At 36.4% G+C, this 20072-nt stretch overlaps 1 protein-coding gene across 2 annotated transcripts in view; it reads left to right on the plus strand.

Annotated features, from left to right (window-relative positions):
- TBC1D12 (TBC1 domain family member 12) overlaps positions 1 to 20072 on the plus strand; it is a 56420-nt gene that overhangs the window by 16972 nt on the left and 19376 nt on the right. The window contains exons 3-5 of one of the 2 annotated variants that reach the window (XM_026670772.2): positions 9956 to 10012; positions 16572 to 16687; positions 18980 to 19062. In XM_026670772.2, the coding sequence (XP_026526557.1) occupies positions 9956 to 10012; positions 16572 to 16687; positions 18980 to 19062 (256 nt within the window). The remainder of the gene's footprint in view (positions 1 to 9955; positions 10013 to 16571; positions 16688 to 18979; positions 19063 to 20072) is intronic. The other variant, XM_026670771.2, reaches the window with a different exon arrangement.

Below are 20072 nucleotides of genomic sequence, written 5' to 3' on the forward strand. Positions count from 1 at the left end.
TCATCAGGAATGAGCTCGATTCAAAGGAGATATAACCTTTAACTTTGCTGTAGTGGTAAAGATGATTGACCAGGAAAAGAAAGATCCAGAACTGCCATTTCCATTGCTGTCCCTGCCTATCTTGCCTACCTGGTCAGTTTTCCCAGTAGCTTCCCTCCCTCCCCACTTAGCCACTGCTCTTAACTCATTACATGTTCATGTTTCCAATCTTTCCAACTATTTTCCAGCCTTCCTTTCTCAACTCTGCCCCAGCATATCAACCTGTCTTCTCTCACCAGGGACTCAAACCTGATCCATGCACAGAAGAAACCTATATTTTTGAAGGGAAGCAGAAACTACTTTCCAGATTGTTTCCCCACATAATGGACAAGTCCATTATTCCAGGGCATTATACCTGAACTCCTGAAGCCCCCCTAAGTAGTAAACAACTAAACTGAAGGTTTATGTACAAGACATAAATAGTGTAATTAGAATTCTAAAGATCCAGTAGCTTAAAGCCATATGGGATGTTTCCAGTAACAGTATAAATTTCATCCTTCGGATTTGGAGGTGAGAAATCCCCACAGCTTCTTGTCTGCTTTGCTTATTTTAGGAGGTCTACTAACTCTAGAACAGACCTAAGAATGCATTTGGACTGCAGAGAAGACCGTATTAGGAGGAGGAGAGCATTTCTGAGTTTCACCCAGTTTTATCAACAAGAACAGTCAAATTTTAATAAATAATATGAATAAAAATACTTCATCATGAGACAGAAACATATTCTTTTACTATTATTTACTAAACAATATTTGTTGCCAAGCTCCTTCAGCATTTTTCAGTAAAGACATAAAACTACAATTAAATCTGAAGTTACTAAAAACAATTAAAAATCCGTTTGAGAAGGCTAGGTTTAAAGGCCAGCAAAGATTAAGCCATTCAACCTAGTTGAGTACATTTCAAAGAACTGACATTTCTGCTCCATTTGAAATTTCAGATCAAGTACTGAACTGGCTATGTGCAGAAATGCCTGTAACTGATTCTGATAGGCTCAATATTGTCATGGTTGCCAGAAATTTCTATTATCAGAAGAAACAACACAAAATAGATCATGAAGTTATCTAACACTATGAACCTGGGAAATCCCAACACCAGCTCAGTCACAGATTTCATTAAGCAGCCTGAAAGATAAAAGGGGGAAATAGCACTTCCATTTTTAATCTCTTTCCCCCTGTAACAGATTGCTAACTTGTCAACAACACCAAGAATGCTGTTTCTCATTACTACTGTAATTGCTGCTCTGGATTAAATAGATACATAATACATATACTCCCCATCCCGATGAAGTGCTGAATGAATAGTTCCAATAGCTATTTAATAGGCAAACCAAGTATTGAAAGAGGATTTCTTTTTAAAAAAATGGTGAATCTTTCAGATCAGAATCCTATCGGGGCCATCAGGAAAATCCAGTACCTTGTAACTCAGCCCAAAGATTGAATATATTCCCTGAAGTGTCAATCAAGCTTATAACATCACTCCCAGTGAGTTCCTTCTCTTAATACCAGTTGAGCTGGTTGGACTTAAATCAACCGTTTCTGCTGGTCTTGGTTGTTTCCCAGGGACAGCTTCAGGCTTTTTATATTTTCACACCAACACCCACACCACACCAGTAGGGTTAGAGCTCTCATTTTTATGTTACTCCAAAGTGGCATATCCCAGAGGGATAACTTCCATTGCTCCATGCTAACCAGCTTTAAATGCAACAATCCCAAAGAGATTCAGCCAGCAGCTGGTTGCTTGATTCTTCCAGGACAGGTCTTCTCCTGACTCACAGCTGACAAGCTCCTCCATGCTAGGCAGATTGTTGACCCAAGCAGCATAGAAACGCAACAATCAAATCATATGTTTCCAAGAAATTTGTCTCATGTGCTCCTTGATTGTCTTCTACTTCTGTATTCTGGCTATTGAAAACTATGGTTGCAATTTAAGATACATTTGCTATGTTTTTCTACTTACTGTTGTATAATTGGCAGCCCTGTTTTAAACTTTTTACATTGGTTTTCAAGCAATACTTTTCAAGGTGAAAATTCTGTCTTTAAGGTTAATCAGTTCAATCAGAGAAGAAATATTTTACATTCAAAAATATTTTACATTCAATAGCACATGCTATTTTGAGATGGGTATATTCTCTATATCAAAAAACGTTAGCAGTAAAATATATTGATTCAATTAGAGTCATTAACTTTCATGTGCTGCAGAATTATACTGAACTAGATAAAGACACATCATTGTACTTCCCATACACAGATGTAAAACGAAACTATTTGAATGCTGTAGAAATCCTGTTGAACAAAATAGACGAATTGACACATTTCCTGAACATGTGGGAAAACTATGATTGGCAGATCTTTCCCTTTCATCTCCCACAAGCAGTTAACTTGAAGAATATATTTGTATCGAGATTTTTTTCTTAATTCAGAATGCTGCAAGGGGGCATTTTGGAGATAACAAATCACAACTGGATAGGGAAAGTGTAATTCACATCCTTCTATACTTATGTCTCTTTCCTGCCCCAAATTCCTGACATTCCTGCAATTGGATTTAGGAAAAAAGATCCCATTTATATTAATGAGAATTTTTCTGATAAGGATTGTAAGGAGCAATAATATAAAGGGGGAAGTAGAGGGAATAGAACAGGAGAGTCTTAAATAGATGGTATGACTACATGGGAATTTTAATGGAGGTGTGCAGGATGAATGAAGGTTAGGAGCTAGGGTGATGCAGTGGTTAAAATGCTGTATTGCAGACTAACTCTGCCCATTGCCAGGAGCTCGATCCTGACCAGCTCACGGTTGACTCAGACTTCTATCCTTCTGAGGTTGGTAAAATGAGAGTCCAGATTGTTGGGGGCAACATGCTAGAGTCAGTTTTCAGGTGTGCAATTTTTTGACGCCTCTCCCTGTCCCCCAAAAGGATAATGATAGAAATCAAAGTCTTTGGGACCATTTCAATTTCATAAAATTGCACGCCTGAAATTTAATCAGTTCATCACTAAATTTTAGTGGTATGACTTGGAACTTATTTTCAAGGTTTAAAGAGATTTTGGTGATGAAAATAGATTGTAGGGCTGTTTGGCAGCTTCTGAAATCTCAAATATTATCCACCCTGGTGTAAGAAAAAAACTCCACTCTGTGTAGTTTTAGAGCAGCTTAATTGTTAGGCAAAAGGCATAGTAGGAGACAAAAGATTTCCATTAAAAAAAAAAAAGGAGTGGGGGGGAAACTACACACACAATTGTACAGTCCTGGTTGGTTTATTGGATAGCGAAACATAAAACTTGTTTTGTACAGGCCCGTACTAAAAATAAAAATAAAGAATGAAGAGTGTTTTCAAGTTAAATGGATTGAGGTTCTTATTGTTGCTTTTGAACGCATAAAATTATAGTCTAATTCTGGTTTTGGTGATTAAACAAATCTGTAGTTATTTAGTAAATATGCACACTCTGATAATGCAAAGATAAAAGCTGAGGAATTGTTGTTTATTGTGAAATCAACTAAGATGAGTTTTATGCATTATTCCAGCGACTGAAGTTTGCTTGCTATTTATTATGAACTTTTTAAAATCTCCATATTTAATAAACTGATTTTTGGGGGGTAGAGGGGAGGGTGGATCACTGATGTTCACTAGAGCAGGGAAGAAAAATAATTTCTGCTGATTCTATGCCACCCTGCCTGCTTAAGCTGTTGGAACAGTGGGCTTGCTGCAGCATGAAGATGTTCTCCTTGACTGAATTTTGAGGGACATGCCATGATATTGTTGCCTCCATTTTATAGCCAGCTTGCTACTGAGGCAGTCTAAAGCCATCTTTAATTGTTTCCATTTTGAAGTAGTTTGCTTTCCCATGCCAACACTCTAGAAGAGCAGTTTGCTCCACAAACACCTCTCTTTGACAAGTCACAGGTCACTGCTTCCCATGGCCCGTTTTGTCTTTTATTTTTTTCATTGCATTATTGATCTCCCAGGAGACTAAAGGATTTGCCAGCCAGGAATCCTGTTGTTTTGATTTGTGCACGAATGTAGGTCTACATTGGAAGATACGTTTATATATTATTTAATTTATACGCTGCCTGATTCCCACTGATTGGACAGTTTACAAATGATTTAAAATGTGAAAAACAAGGCAAAAATAACAAAAGACAAAAAGGGACACAGAGGACGGAAACTAAGGAAGCAACCTAGATTAAAAGGAGTCATCCTCACCAAAGGCCCAGGTAAAGAACTACATTTTCAGGGTCCTTTGAAATGCGAGTAGTATAGGGACCATTCAGATCTTGGAGAAAAGCTAATTACATAGGGCAGGTATGCTTCCATGATTCCAGTAGATAACATAGTTTAATTGAAGGAATCTGCCATGTACCTTTAAATGCTGAAGTAAACAGATGCTCCCTCAAATCACCAGACTCTGTGCCTTGTAGGGCTTTATAAGTAACAATCAGCATCTTGAATCACACCCAGGTGCAAACTGGCAACCATTGCAGCTTGTTAAACAGAAGTGTTATACGGGCATACCGAGGCATTCTGAACCAGTTGAAGTTTCTGGGTGGTCTTTCAGGTCAGCCCCATGTGGAGCACATTGCAAAAGTCAAGCCATGGGGTGATCAGAGCCTGAATGCCCCTCATCTAGGAAAGGATGCAATTGGTGTATCAGATGAAGCTGCGCAAAAGCCTCCTTAGCTACAGCAGCCACCTATTCATTGAACAGCTCTGAGTTCAGGAAGAAAAAAACCTTCAGGTTGTTAAGCAAGTAAGGAAGCGCATAGCACATTCACAAACACGAAATGCAGACTGAAGAAAGGCTGATCTGCCTGAGCAAAACCAATTTGTGGAGGGGATTTGGCTTTAGGCTGAGAAAGGTAGAAAGATGTAAACCCTAAAAAGTCTGAAAGGGATTTCCATTCCTTAAGTGTTATTAGGCCATTGTCAGACTGGCCCTAGCTTGTCCCCTAGGAAAGAACAACCCTTGAAAAAGTACTTTTAACTAGAGAGTGAGTACAGGGTGAGAAAGGCAAGCTCTGAAGGAAAACCGCGCGAAAACCATATATTGAAAGCAATCCCCAAAGTCCTAAACCCGTCCAGTCGAGTCTTGTTCTGATGTTTTGGGGACCTGGTGCCCCAGGGCGTAGTAAATTCCCTTCCCAGGACCTGTCAGTGTCCATACTCCCCAATTTCCCATAGCTTTCCTTTCACACCTTCAGCACTGAACCCCTCCCAAGGGCCCCCTCCCCCCCTGGTCATGGCAGTTGCTAGTGCGCTTCAAAGAAAGCAAAGATGGGCAGCTGTCAGCCCTACTGACTCTTGATCACTTTGATCACCTAGTAAGCCTGGGTTCAACCTGTTAAGAGTCTTTGGTGTAGATCAGGGGTGTCCAACCTTGGCAACTTTAAGACTTGTGGACTTCAACTCCTAGAATTCCTCAGCCAGCTTTGCTGGCTGAGGAATTCTGGGAGTTGAAGTCCACAAGTCTTAAAGTTGCCAAGGTTGGACACCCCTGGTGTAGATGTTACCCTCGGTCTCCTTGATGCAGTAGTGAAAATACTGTAAAAGATAACTTTTTTTAAAAGCCCAAACTTGAATTTTGCCTAGGTAAACAACCACACTTTATTTATATTAGTCTTCTACTAAGTTTTTGTGTTAGTGTTGCATTTATCTTTAAACCTTGTATCTTCTAAACGTGTAAGCTGGTAGCATGTGTATGTGTTTTGAATTGCATTCCTTCTAGCCATTTACAAGCTCACAGACAGCTCTGACATTTTAAGGCAGAGAAATTGTTCTTAGCAACCTTTTTCTTTCAACTTATGCTTAATGAGAAGTAGAATAGTTCAGTAGCTCTCAACCTACTACCATAATTGAGACTGAAATTTCTATTGTAAGTCAGAAAGGTGAGATGTCACATGACTGCACTGACGCTGGCAACCCTGGCTCTCTCTGAGAATCATGGGTTGTTAACTGAGAATCATGGGTTGTTAAGTGACTACCCATCCCAATCAAGCCATTCCAGGTGTGGTCCCTCCCATCCCAAGCCTCAGTATGGTCAGGGACTGCCTCCAACTCCCCCCACCTGCCTATCTTCCTTCCTACCTCTGTTCTTTTGGTCACTCTGCACCTCCTCCCCACTCTGCACCCTCACTCTACAAGCCTGCTACATCAAGCAAGCCAGCAGACATTCCTTCTCTGCCCAGCAAGTACCAGTAGGCATATATGCACCCAGCTGCCTTCTCTCCCAGTTCTCTGCACCAACCTTTAGCCTTTTGCGCCCAGCCCTTCTTCGCTGCCTTTGCGGTGTCCTTTTTCAGTCCCAGCTTCTCCAGTAACCTTCTTCCCTCCCCATTTCCAAAAACGACTAAAGCTGCACCCTGTGTTTGCAAACCTTTCCAAAAAACCATACGGTTTTGGCCGGAACAGAAATGAGTCCGTAAAGGAGACAGCAGGCAAGGTGCTGAATGCAAAAGAGGAAAGGTTGATATGGAGACCTGGGAAAGAAGGCAGAATGCTTGCTGGCACTTGCTGAAGCTTTTGGGGGCCATAGCCAGGCAATTGTGGGGACTGCCCCTCAAGTCAGGGTACAAGATGGCCCAAAGGGTAGAGATGGGGGGGGGGGCAGAATAGATGGGTGAGAGGAGTTGAAGCACCCTCTGTGGTCATAAGTGCAGTGGGATGCCAAGTACCTGAATGTTGATTATTTGACTGCAGGGATGCTGCAATGGCCATGTCTTCAGGCACAGGTCACAAGTCCATTTTTTCAACACCATTGTAATTTTAAACAATTGAATGGTTGTAAGTCAAAGACTATATACAGCCAGGATTATGTTCAGTGTTGTCTGCAAATAGAGTGAGGTTTTTTTTTGTTCTGCTTTGGAGAAAAATCAGAAAACAAGAGGTGTCTTAAAAATGTGAATTATTCCTAAATAGTGCTGTTATCAGTAGAGTAGAAAGCAGACCAGATTTATGTCTCTGCATATATCAGTTACAAATGGAGCTAGCAATTCAGAAGTGCTAACAGTTTTTGATCGTGTTGTGTCAGGATAATGGGCAGAATGCAAACAGTTGCAAAAATAGTTTTGTGATCATCAGCAAACTTGAGGATTTCTTCTTTAACAGTAAACTTTTGTTCCATAGTTTTCTTCTTGCCTGTTTGCGTTGAAAATGGGCAAGCCTCCATATCGAAGTTACTCTGGAGGGGGGTGGAATCCCCAGACTCAAACTTTTTGCATGAGTCAGGAAGTATCATATGTGTGAAAGTGGGTGGGGTAGAAGGTAAGAATATCCTGCTGGGAAGAGGTGTTTCTAACTCTACCTCCCTTTCTGATAACTCTTGATATTACAAAAGTTGTTTTGGAAAGTCTTAGGATAGAAATGAAGTGTTTTGGCTTGAGATCTCTGATTTATCATCTCTTCTGGCCTACTGTTAGCAAGAACATAAACAACAGAATTGTTTGCTTATGCTCTTTGTCCACGAATGTTCTTTTTAATCTAGCAGTAAAGGTCTTTTATGCCAGAACATAAATATTTTCATCTAACCATTTGTTTTAATCTCTCCTATAGAAAGGAAGCAAACATTCCATATGTATTCACTGCATTAAAATACAGTCACCTCTAAGCACTGAAGCACTGATTGAAAGGAAAACTTCAAGCACTGATTGAAAAGAAAACTTTCTTTTTTTTAAAGGGCCCTAGAATTATAATCAATATGGTATATTTTCTAGAGCTTCCAAGTTCTTCTTGAGTGGGTGAAACTGAAAATCCCTGGTATCAGCTTTTCTGCTTCCCTTTTAAATATGTCTACTTGTCTCCTTTCTCACAATTATACTTCTCTTAATATACTATATACAGTCTGATATTCTTTGGTGATTTTTAAACAGGTTTTTCTGGTTAATTTTGAGAAAGTAATGTTAGAACAACTAAGATGTGTTAGGTTACTCTAGCATGGGGCAGTGTCTAACTTTGGGGCTCAAGGTTTTTGAGAGTAATTTCTAGGTTCATGGCCAATCATTTCTGAAACCAAGACATTTTCAAAACCAGTAGGTTAAGATCATTGTGGCTGTCCATGGAAAACAATGTAAAATAAAATCTTATCTTTTGTATACCTATCTTTTGTGTTCTGGATTTTAAATTACCTCACTTAAATTGGAGTTAATAAATATATTTTGGTCAGGTTATTTTTAATACAAAGGAGGATTCTGTGTAGTGATGTTACTTCTAAATAAGCAAAGCTTTCCCCCCTAATTTGCAAATATATTGATGCAGTACAGAAGAAATGTTTAGTCCCACATAATGGGCTTTCAAAGCTATGAGCAAATAATCCATAGAAGTGGTTATTTTCTATCAAGTTTCCTGGTATCTCAGTTCAACCGGCCTTCTAGGATTTTGGGGATTATTTTTCAGTTTCTGAGAAGGAACAAAAATTGTTGGCTTCTGTATGTCTTGTGATGTCTGGAAATATGTCAGCATTTTGATTGGAAGGTGCTGTCCAGGAGAGGGAGAGTTATTAACTTGAATTGATTAGAAGATGGAGAGCTAGAAAAAATGTTTAAATACATAAAAATTGTGGCTCATACCTCCTTGTACCAGACTGGCAAGGTTTACAATATATCAATCCATTATCAGCATATCAATATATCCTGCTGCATCACATACAGGTTTGGCAGTTTGAACAGTTTGTTATGCCTCTTCCATGGTGAACTCTGCATACATTAATCATACCACTAAAGCAATTTAATAATAATAGATATTTAGTGTAATTTTATCTACTCATTAACAAAAAAAATGTCCCAACAACACAAAATAAAACCAACCGGTAACATAGGAAATAGGAGAACAGTTTCAATTTTTCCATAAAATGCAAGTGTGCAAATGGTTGGGAGAAGGAAGATGGCACAAACAGATAACTGGTAGTACCAGACATGTTCTTTGAGGGGATATTTTGTAAATGAGCGTACTCTAGCTGAGAAGACTTTCTTCCCAACTCCCAAATTTCAATTATAAATCTTAGAGAGAACGTAAAATAGATTTAACAAATGTAAATATTTTAGAGTGAACTTTTAAATTCGATAAGCGTTAAAAAAAAGAATGTGCAACACAAGTGGTGATATTCCATAATTATGTATCCCTGTTGAAACTCTCTATATAGATTAAATATATGTGCCTTACAGAAAATCATTTTGGTAGAGCCTATGATATGGGAAATAAAGGTAGTTAATGAATAATTGATAAGAGACTTTTAAACAATGGCAATTGGCTGTGATTTTAGACTAGACTGGTTTTTTAGTTTTGGAGAATGAAAATGGGATAGCTACATGACCAAATGCCAGATATCTTTGAGACTGCCTCTGAATGTTTTCCTATATTTTGAAGTAGTTGAAATCTTGGAAATTGTAAGACGCTGTCAAATTTGAATTTAAACCTATCAAATTTATTTAAAAAAAACATTAATCCTACAGACTCCTAAATGAATGGTATAATTAAACAAGAAAAGTTTAGCTATGCAGTAGCAAAAGCCAAATCCCCGAAAGAATTAAAGATAATAGTTGGGTTTGGGAAATCTTCAGGATTCAAAGATAAAACTTGTAGGAAGTCTATATATCTAACTCTTTATCTATCTAGAACTTAGAATTCTAGTATAGTATGGCTCTTCCTTAGGCATGCACACCTCTTCGCATAAAGTCTTGGAACAGCTAGAACTTTTTATAATAACTGTCAGTGTTAGAGTTTACGTAATTGCTTTTTTGACTTCAGAATTTAGACTGGTGTTTGGCATACTTTTGGGTATATATAGGCAACTTCAGCTAGCTAAATTTGAGCCATTAATCTGATTTACCAGTACCTAGGTTATAAAGGAAAAGCTAAGTTTTGCATGCGTAATGCTGTATGTTAATGATTGTCAAATGTTTCTCTAAGGATCTACTTCTGTTTTTCTCATTAGGAAGAAAGTTCTGGCACTGTTGCATCAGTATCTACACTCAGTCTATTAAACACTGGGGTATGAAATTTAATATTTTTCTTTCACATTCTATGCCATTTAGGATCTTCGTAGCATTCATTGAAATACAAGGTACATTACATAATGGTAATATGAGTGAATAGTACTAACACATCATCATTAAATGCCATTAACAAAAAGGGGAATTATATTAACTGCTTTTGTTTCATATTAAATATTGGTATTAACTGCCTTGTTTCTCTTAAGTTTACATAATTTTACTGTTCAGTTGAAATGTGCTTTAATATATAAATTTCATTTATATTCAGTTGATTCTGCTGCATAATACATTTGGCCAACTTATTTTGTTGGTGTAAATGTATAGACATTTTCAGTAGCTTTAAAATCTCATTGCTTTATGAAAGTTGTTACTTTAAATATAATTGAATGTTGAAATCTTCCAGCAACAAATTTAAATGAGTTGCTAAAAGAAAAAGAATGTTAGACTTGAAATTGTTAAAGGCTTTAGTTGTATTCTTGTAATTTGAAGAAATATGCTAAAAGAATAGTTGATTCTTTGATCATCTGGGCTCATACAAAATATTCCTATATAAACTGTTTACTCCTTCCAGTGTAGCTGTATAATTGTTCTCTCCTTAAGGTTCAAAGGTTCAGAAGCAAATGGTTTATTTATTTTAAAAAAATCATACAGCAACTAATTACAAAATAAATCTTTTAATTACAAAGAATGAGTCACAACTAATAACATGATCCATACATCACAGTTGGGGATGTAATGACAAATGGGATGGTGAACAACTAATAACATGATCCATACATCACAGTTGGGGATGTAATGACAAATGGGATGGTGAACAACTAGGCCTAGCTTTTTATTTAGAAACCTGCTCTTGCCCTCTTTAGAGGCAGTTACAGCTTTCACTGTGACTATTTTATTTTAGGTAGCAAATTAAGCACAATTTTCTTAATGTCTTAAAAGTTTTACTAATGTCTTAAAATTTTCCTAATATCCTAAACCACACATCAGTCTAGCCTTTTGATAAATTTGGTTTGAATTTTCAGTATTTAGATATTCTCAACTGCTATTTAATATATTTTGCCCCTTTCTATTTAATTGTTGTCAGTGGTTTTAATAGAAAGTTACATGGTATAAGAGTTACTGTCATCTCATTATATTTGACAAAAAATATGTATTTTATTCCATTTAAGATACATCAGAATGGAAAATAAATTGGGTTTATGTCAATGTACTGTATGTTTACAAATGCAAGGGAGGTCAACTTTGCTGTGATATTTTCCTTTCCTCACTCTCTGCTTTGCCTTTGTTGAGCTGGTTTTTCTATCCTGTATATATTTGGATGGCTTTTCTTATTTTGTGACTCTTCATGAAGCCAAAATAATAATCTTGGGAACAAGCTGGAAGAACCAGGGAATTTGTGGGGTAATGATAGCATGTAGTTGGGGTCCTTATACTATTTTTAAAAACATCTTTATAAGAGACCTGACTTGAATTGGAGACTATGAAGAAGTCATAGAGCTGTAGATTAGATTGGAAAGTTAAAAACAAAAACAAAAACCAGACAGACCTTTTATGTACATATGCTGTGTAGCTGCCAAGAAGTGAATTTGACGAGGGCATCTCTCTTTTATCAGATGTTTTAAAATGATGCTTCTTCTTAGGACTGTTTAGTGCTTTGGATTCAAAAGAATAAAGTTATTTTGCATGCACATTGCAAAGAAAGATGTGCATGCACTATCTGAAAAGCTTAGTGCATCTCAAAACATTGTATAGCTCTATTGTTTACAAAAAAGGAGACATGTTGATTGATTTGTTACTCCATTTAGTTATCTTCACTTCCTCTTTGTGGAAGTATGTTGCCATATCCATGGCTATGCAGCCTGCTTTTGTTCTGATTATTTTTTTTATGAGGCTTCCTGTTTAATATCCACCAAAGTCTCTTTGATTACTAATGCCAACATTTTCTCTCTGAAGTGCAAATTTTGAAATTAAGTGTCTCGTATTTAGGAAGATCTGATTTTGGTTTTGATCATTCATTTAAGTCCAGACAGAAATTTATTGTGTTCTATTCTGGGAAGAATGACATATCCTGTTTTAGTATATTAAATAGAATACTTAATAAATTTAGAATTCCTCATTTGAACTCAAACTCAAGTTTCAATTTTACAATAAAGGATCATACAGAATGGGGTCTATGGTGCAAGAAATTGGATTAGTATCTGGCTCAGAATTCCTCTAAACCAGGGGTGTCCAACCTTGGCAACTTTAAGACTTGTGGACTTCAACTCCCAAAATTCCTCAGCCAGCTTTGCTGGCTGAGGAATTTTGGGAGTTGAAGTCCATAAGTCTTAAAGTTGCCAAGGTTGGACACCCCTGCTCTAAACTATATATTTTTATGGTTTACATCACAAAAACTGGGGTTTCCATCAGTTCTCCTGAACAAGTCTGTTTCCAGCAGGTAATGGATAAAAGAAAAGTTTTTGATGAAACAAGACAGAATTAGCAAACTGTCCATTTCCTGAGTATTAAATGAAGGAATCCAGTTGAGCGGTGTGGTGGCCTAGCAGTAAAGACACTAGCCCTCTCCTCGGAAGGTTGAGAGTTCAATCTAGGTAGCAGCAGATATTTTCTCCTAGGAACAAAGAAGATATTTTTCTCATAGGGAACAAAGAAAAGATATCTGCTGCAAACTCCATGTGGCATCAGGAAGGACATCCGGCCAGTAAACACTCAGCTCCATCCAGTCGACTCTCCCCCAATTAAGGGATTACAGGGTCGTAAAAATGGAGGTTTTTTTTTTTTAAATCTAAGGAATCCAATATGTCTATTTAAGGACTAACAGCTTTAAGAATTCTAAGAGAGTAAAAAACATATGGAGATTAAAAAAACAAGACATTTCCTGCCTGAATGCTTACAGTATAGTATAGTTTTCCGCCCAAGTAAAAAAGGGAGTGGGAGAGAACACATTGCCAAGTTTCTTTGAGCAAAAACTCCAAACTAAATAAATCTCAGTGGAATTAGGGGAACCTTAGATGCTGCTACATATCTACAGCAGTGATGCTTGCTGAGGCTGTGCAGCTGTTCCCCTTGGCATTTTCCCCAATGCAGTAGACATGAAGCATATGAACTGAAATGCTTACTGTGTACAAATTAAAAGCTGTAGCAAGTGTTCGGCTGTGATGTGCAAACATGATTCTCTACAGCGTATCTTAACAACTAAGTACCTTCAGCAAATGGATGGCTTCCCATCCTGCTCATAGCATCTTCATGGGCAGTTGAGGAATCAACCGCATTTCAAAGATCTGACTGACACAATGCAACAGAATTTAAGGAATATAATGTGGATTAGTTTTATTATTTTAATCTAGATTTACTAGTTCTTAGAAATGTTTAAGACATCTTATCAAATGTTTAGCAATCTGAATTCAAAACCCAGACCTGATTTGGAACATAGGTGAGTATACACATAACATTTCTCAGAAATTCCTCAATTCTTTCTGGGGATTCTAGGTGAGTTGAAGAGGGAGGTTGTGCAAATCCAGTTAAGGTTGCAGCTGCTTCAATGTATTTCCAGCAGGTCCTTTTATGCATCTATAGTGCTTTGCCTTATATTTTGCCCTTCAGATTGGGAAGCTTTTTACAGTTCTACTATGTATATCATTTTGTATTAGTCATAGACCTGATTTATATAAAGGACCAAGTTTATTTACCTGTGGTTTCCTTGGTTTGGATTTATGTGCTATGTACCCTTAGCTACTGTGGTTTGAAAATGATGGTGTATGGTTTAGCATAATCTGTATAATTCCTAGTTTCTGTAGCTTCTTCTGGAAAATTATCATTTAAAACTGGATTATACAATGCATGAGTGCAACCATTGCTTTGTAACTGCTTGATTTTTCTTCTTGAAAACAAAATGTCAAATAAGGAAAGCAATATGTCACAGTCTGGGGGAATATAATATATTGTATATTTTTCCTCTTGGTTCAGAGGTGGTATTCAGCAGGTTTTGACTAGTTCTGGAGAACTGGTAGCGGAAATTTTGAGTACCACCTCTGACTGGAGATTTTACAGTATTCTTCCCCTGCCACGCCCACCAAGCCACACCCACAGAACCGGTAGTAAAAAAATTTGAATCCCACCACTGTCTTGGTTCATATATTTGAATTCCTTGAGACTGTGCTGCGTATATAGCTGAAGTTCATGAACATTACCTGGTCTGTTTTTAGCCGGTGTTACAGTTAAAAGAAGTCATGAGATAACAATATTAGCCTAAAGCATTATTTTACCTAAAATATACAGCACTCTTTTATTACAAAGCATATAGTGGATTGTTTTTCATTTTGTCACATGTACTAAAGACTATATAAGGAGTTCAGGGTTTAGAATTTTTTCCCTCCTTTGATTCCACAGAAAACAGTGCCCAAAACTACATTTTAACTGAGTTTCAGTTTTTTAATCAAAAAAATGTTATTTACCTTAACTGTCCTTAAAATATATATTTAAACATCGATTGATTTATTAAAATATATAAATCATCAGTGGTTTCACTGTACAGTATAGAATTTGTATTGGTACAGAATTCAGTAATTTAATAATTTCAACTTTCATATTTTTATGTTATTTCAAAGAGCAGTTTTCTAATCCTTAAATTTTGAAGGCTAGTGTAAAAGTACTAATAGACAACACCTGGGTAATTATTTTATTATTTCAGTTTCTGTCTGTATGCTAGATAGGTTTTAACAGGATAAGCAAATAAAATAATGTGCAGGAAGCTGAAAAATTGTAGTACATTAGCACAACATGTTTTGAATATCCTTTTGAGTGTGCTATCTGCTAATAAACCACGAAAGCCTCCGCACCTGTATCTTCACTGACACTTTTTCTGTTGCATTTTGTTGCACCGTTTATACAAGTGTGTTGATTCTGCTGATTTGTTCTTGGAAATGTATCAGTGTGTGTTCTATGTCCATTATCTGAGCTACTGGTTCATCCCATAGACCCATGAGGTGGAAATAAATTTAAATTTAGAATTGGGGTGTGTGCGTAATAATTTGGATTTCTATTGGCAGTTATTTAAGATTAAAAAATACTACATATTAGGATATTAATAAATATTTGTATTAGTCAAATAGTATTGCGTGAGGTTGACTTCAAACTTCTTTAATTAAAAAGAAATGGCTGATTCCACCAGATAGCTGTAAAACAAGCACATGTAGTCCTTGACTTATGATCACAGTTAAGCCCAAAAATTTCTGTTGCTAAGCAAGATAGTTAAGTGAGTTTTGCTTCACTGTGTAAACTTTCTTGCTATAGTTGTTAAGTGAATCACTGCTGTTGATAAGTTAGTAACCCAGTTGTTAAGTAAATCTGGCTTCCCCTTTGACTTTGCTTGTCGCAAAAGGTCGCAAAAGAGGATCGCATGACCTTGGGACACAGCAACAGTCATAAGTATGAATCAGTTGCCAAGCCTCTGAATTTTGATCACATGACTATGGAGATGTTTCAGAGGTCAGCACTGTGAAAAATGTCCATAAGTCCCATTTTTCAGTGCCATTGTAACTTTGAATGGTCGCTAAATGAACTTTTTGTAAGTTGAGCACCACCTGTGTTTGTTTTAGATTGAAGTATCATGTAACATAGCATACAAAAAGTAGAAGAGATACAGGTATTCTTTGACTTATTATCACAATTGGACTGGAATTTTGGTCTCTCAGCACTGCAGTTGTTAAGTCTGTCATTATGTAACCGGACTTAATTCTACAACCATTTTAACAATGGTTGTTAAGCAACTCAGGTGCTGGCTAAGTAAATCCAGCTTCCTCAATTGACTTTTCTTGTCAGAAGCCAGTTAGGAAGGTTGCAATCACATGACCACAAGGTACTGCAGCTGTGGTAAATGTGAGCTGGGTACCAAGTGTCCAAATTGCGATCATGTGATCATAGGGGATAGCACAACAGCCATAACTTCAAGGACAGGTCTTTTCCAAGGCCATTGTTAACTTTTAACTGTAGTTAAACGGTTGTAAGTTAACAAGCACCTGTAGCAATATAAGCATATTCAAAAGACCTTTTTGGTGGACCATTGTTTATGGTGTAGCATTTTCTAGTTATGCTGCTCTGGCATGACGCTTGATTGTTATCTTGTTTAATCAGAATTTAAGATCAGGTATTATATTTCAGTCCAATTGCTATAAAATGAAAGGAAAATATTCTCACTCCATCCTCAGTGAGGCTGGAGGAGGACAATGGTGCAAGTGTGAACCCAAGGTCCTTGTACTCCTATTTCATCTGAACTAGGAAAGTGTTATTTCTCTGGTGTTTTTCCTTCTCTTTGCTTGTAACTTTGAGCTTGCATAATATTGTTGTAGGTTGTAAGTGTCAGAAACTACATTTCTCTGTGGCATTGATGCAATGTTTCTCTTTTAATCTTAAATTAGCCCTGCTTCGTGGCAACTGCTGTTTATCTAAAACGAACCTGAAATAACTTTAAATCACTTGATCTCAATAGAGGGTAGTATCTGAACTGTGCAGGTTTTTTATTTACAAATCTGTAAAAGTATATTATTTAATTTTGTTTAGGAATATGAAGCACGAATAGGAAAATTGTGTAAACCTGCACCCCAAGCAACAAGGCGTAGACATTTTGAATTTGAGCCACTTTCAACCACTGCTCTTATTCTGGAGGATCGACCATCGTAAGTCCCTAAGGATTCTTTTTATAAGTGTCAGATCAAAAAGTAAGCTGAGGTAGATACTTAGGTAAATTATGTTTGGATTGTAGCACACATACATACATACATACATACATACATACATACTGGTGCGGTTGCCTAGAGGTGGAACTCTCACCTCACAATCCGGAGGCTATGAGTTCGATCCTAGTTTGAGGCAGATATTTCTCTCTCTGGGCATAAATGAGAATATATCTGCTGGACAAAACTCCACATTGGTGACACGAAGGGCATCCGGCCAATAAACACTCTGTTAGCTTTCAGTTGCCCAGACTCCACCCTGCAAGGGATTGTGGGGTCATTAAAAGATGATGATGATGATGATACATACATACATACATACATACACACACACACACACACACACACACACACACACACTTAAAATAAAGCCATTACATAGTTCATATTAGGAAAAGTAAAACCTATCTTAGTAGGAACTGCAAAAAAGTATCTTAAAAAAACTTTTGCTAACCATCATGCTCTAAGGGTAAACTACGCCGGGCCACATCCCCGTTGGTCTTTTTAATCCCCGCCCGAAGATTGGTACAAATTAAGGTTTGATGTGAATGATTGAATGATTGCATTCATTTGATTTTGACTTATAATGACAGGCATTTCGACACCAGGTGGCGGCCGTCTTCAAATTTAAAAGTCAATAGGCCCCAAGCTAACCATCATGCTCTAGCCTGTAGTCTATTTGAATACAATCTAATACTGCTTTACTTATAAACTTAAATCATTTAAAAATCTAAGTGGGTACAACTTTACCACATAAGAATTAGGCTTTAATGTTAGCTTATATCTGAGGAACTGTACTTTGTACAATTGACATGCTACTGAAAATAATCCTGTTTCTAAAGCAACTAGTAATGCTTTCTTTGGAACCCTGTTTTTGAAGCAAAGCTTTGAGATATAATATTAAGATTAAATAATAAACCTGCATTTTATCACTTTAAAATAAATATTGTCTACTCTGCATTGAGTTGATAATTCAAACTGATTCAGTGAAGTAACTTGTTGCTTGTTTATTTTTAATTTATTTAGAACACTTACATGTCAAAGATCTATATGTTAAGGATTCAGAGTGTTTGATATTTTGTATATATCAAGAGTCCTTTTGGCTAAAGTCAAGTTTGAAGGTTAGACTACTAGGCGGATCAAGAAGTAAACAATGAAACATTTATAGAGTAACACTTAATAAAGCATGAAGCTGCTAGTAAGAGTAGAAATAGACACTTAGGTGATTTATACCTTGCTCTTTCAGCATTAATGCGGGTAACATACTTGGAAAGATTTTTTCAGGGACCAGAGCAAGCAACTTTGCAGCTCTTCACCTTGTAGAGAGCTTTTTTAAAATCCTCTAATCAGCTTTTTTTCTCAAATCATTCCTATTGCTAATTAGAGTAGCAACAGAACACTTTCTAAAATCCTTGAACATTTCTTTTAAGTTTGGTTTGGGAGGATATTATGACTTCAGGGAAAGATCATCTGAGTGATTGGAGTAGGAGTTAGATGAAAAGCAACTTATTGGAGCTGCAGGCCTAGGGTAGCGAATGATTTTACAGCAAGGAAGGAGAGAAGGATGTCAGAATAGATATATAAAGTTTGTGTGGAAGAGATATGTTTCTATTTTTTGAAAGCTTTGGAATAGGCACAGTCCTCAAATATAGATGAACAGTTGAATAATGAAAACAGTGACGTTGCATAGTACACTGGAGACTAATTATATTATATCTCAGGGGTCTATTCCTTTGGGTTTCATGGTACCATTATCTTTTTGGTCTTATTTCCGCACATACTTGCATTGGTAATTGGTCTATTTTTCTCATGTACTCCTCAGAACCGATGATGGGATATGTTTATACTTAAACAATTTTCAGCACTCTTATTCAGTAATTTCAGGTCTCTTTCAGATAGAGCAATAATAATCCCATATCATTTCAGATTATCCTTCAAATAGTCCAAACTTGTCAGAGAACAAATTGGTTTGACGTGCACCTTACACTAAATCTAGAAACTAAATTGTTTTAGCATAAAACCATTTAGTTCAGACTATAATTTGTTCCATTATTTGTAATTAGACTTGCTCTTAAAACATTAGTTATTACGTTTTTATATACATTATTTGTGATAACCTGTAAAATGAAGGATTTGTTGGGAAAATATACCATTCAAGCATTCCATTTTTTAACGTATGGAACATTTAACAAGATTTTAATTTGATTAATCTATACTACTTAAAATTCTTTTTAGGAACCTTCCTGCAAAATCTACAGAGGAGGCTTTACGTCACAAACAAGAATATGATGAAATGGTGGCAGAAGCAAAAAAGAGAGGTATGTCTGATCTAATAATATTTAGTACATTATGTAATTTATCTGATTTAACCAAACTAAAAAAACTGGCTTGTTACAGAGGCACTATATTCTTCAGATAAAGTTAAAACAACATCGTTCCAAGTCTTAAGTGCCATTTTTACTACACACACACACACACACACACACACACACCAAAAAAATAAAACAAAACCACATTGAACAAGTAAAATACGCAGTGTATGTGTCAGCGTTCTGGACATGAATATGGACATGAAGAAGTCCACTTTTTTCTATCCACAATAATCTTTCTCAGAAAGGCATTCAGTAGATCATTTTTGAAGCCAAAAAATAGCCATCTCTTTCCATAAGTGAACCATATTTATATCTTTTGCACAGGTGTGCATTGTTTATATACCTGAAATGTTTGTTGTTTGATTTATTACAAATGTAAGTATTAAATTACTTCATGATTTGATCTTTAACTCACTTTGTCAAGCTGATCATCTTTGATGACAAACCAAAGGTGCTAGTTAAAATACACACACACACACACACCTTTATAAATATGTAAGAGATTGTTTATTAGAAATGCTTCCCAGAACCACTCAGACACATTTGGTTGAAATGGAAAAACTATAGAAATTAAATGAATGAATGAATGATTCTAGCAACAAAATGTTTGCTACATGAAAGAAGCATAAATTTTTATACAAAATATAGCACATGCTATTACGTTAAAATACCTATAATTAGTATTTTCAGTATTTCAGTCCCAAGTATGCTACTAAACCAGATTCATTCCATCCCTTATTTCAGTGGGCTTAATCTGTAGAAAATTATACTGTATTTAATCATACAGAGAACTCTTATCTTTAATACCACAAGTATTTCAACAATTGTAAAACAGAACATAAAACAACTATTGTAGATTGCCACATATTTTCAGGTGGAAGCTTCTAAGATTGAGATTATTCAATTTCATCTTTATATTTAAGTATAGTTGTGGTTCAGAGTATAGTAATAGTCTG

Source organism: Notechis scutatus, chromosome 4, assembly GCF_049901735.1.
Source record: "Notechis scutatus isolate UNSWTSFEM ecotype Mainland chromosome 4, rNotScu1.2, whole genome shotgun sequence".
Classification (NCBI taxonomy): Eukaryota; Metazoa; Chordata; class Lepidosauria; order Squamata; family Elapidae; genus Notechis; species Notechis scutatus.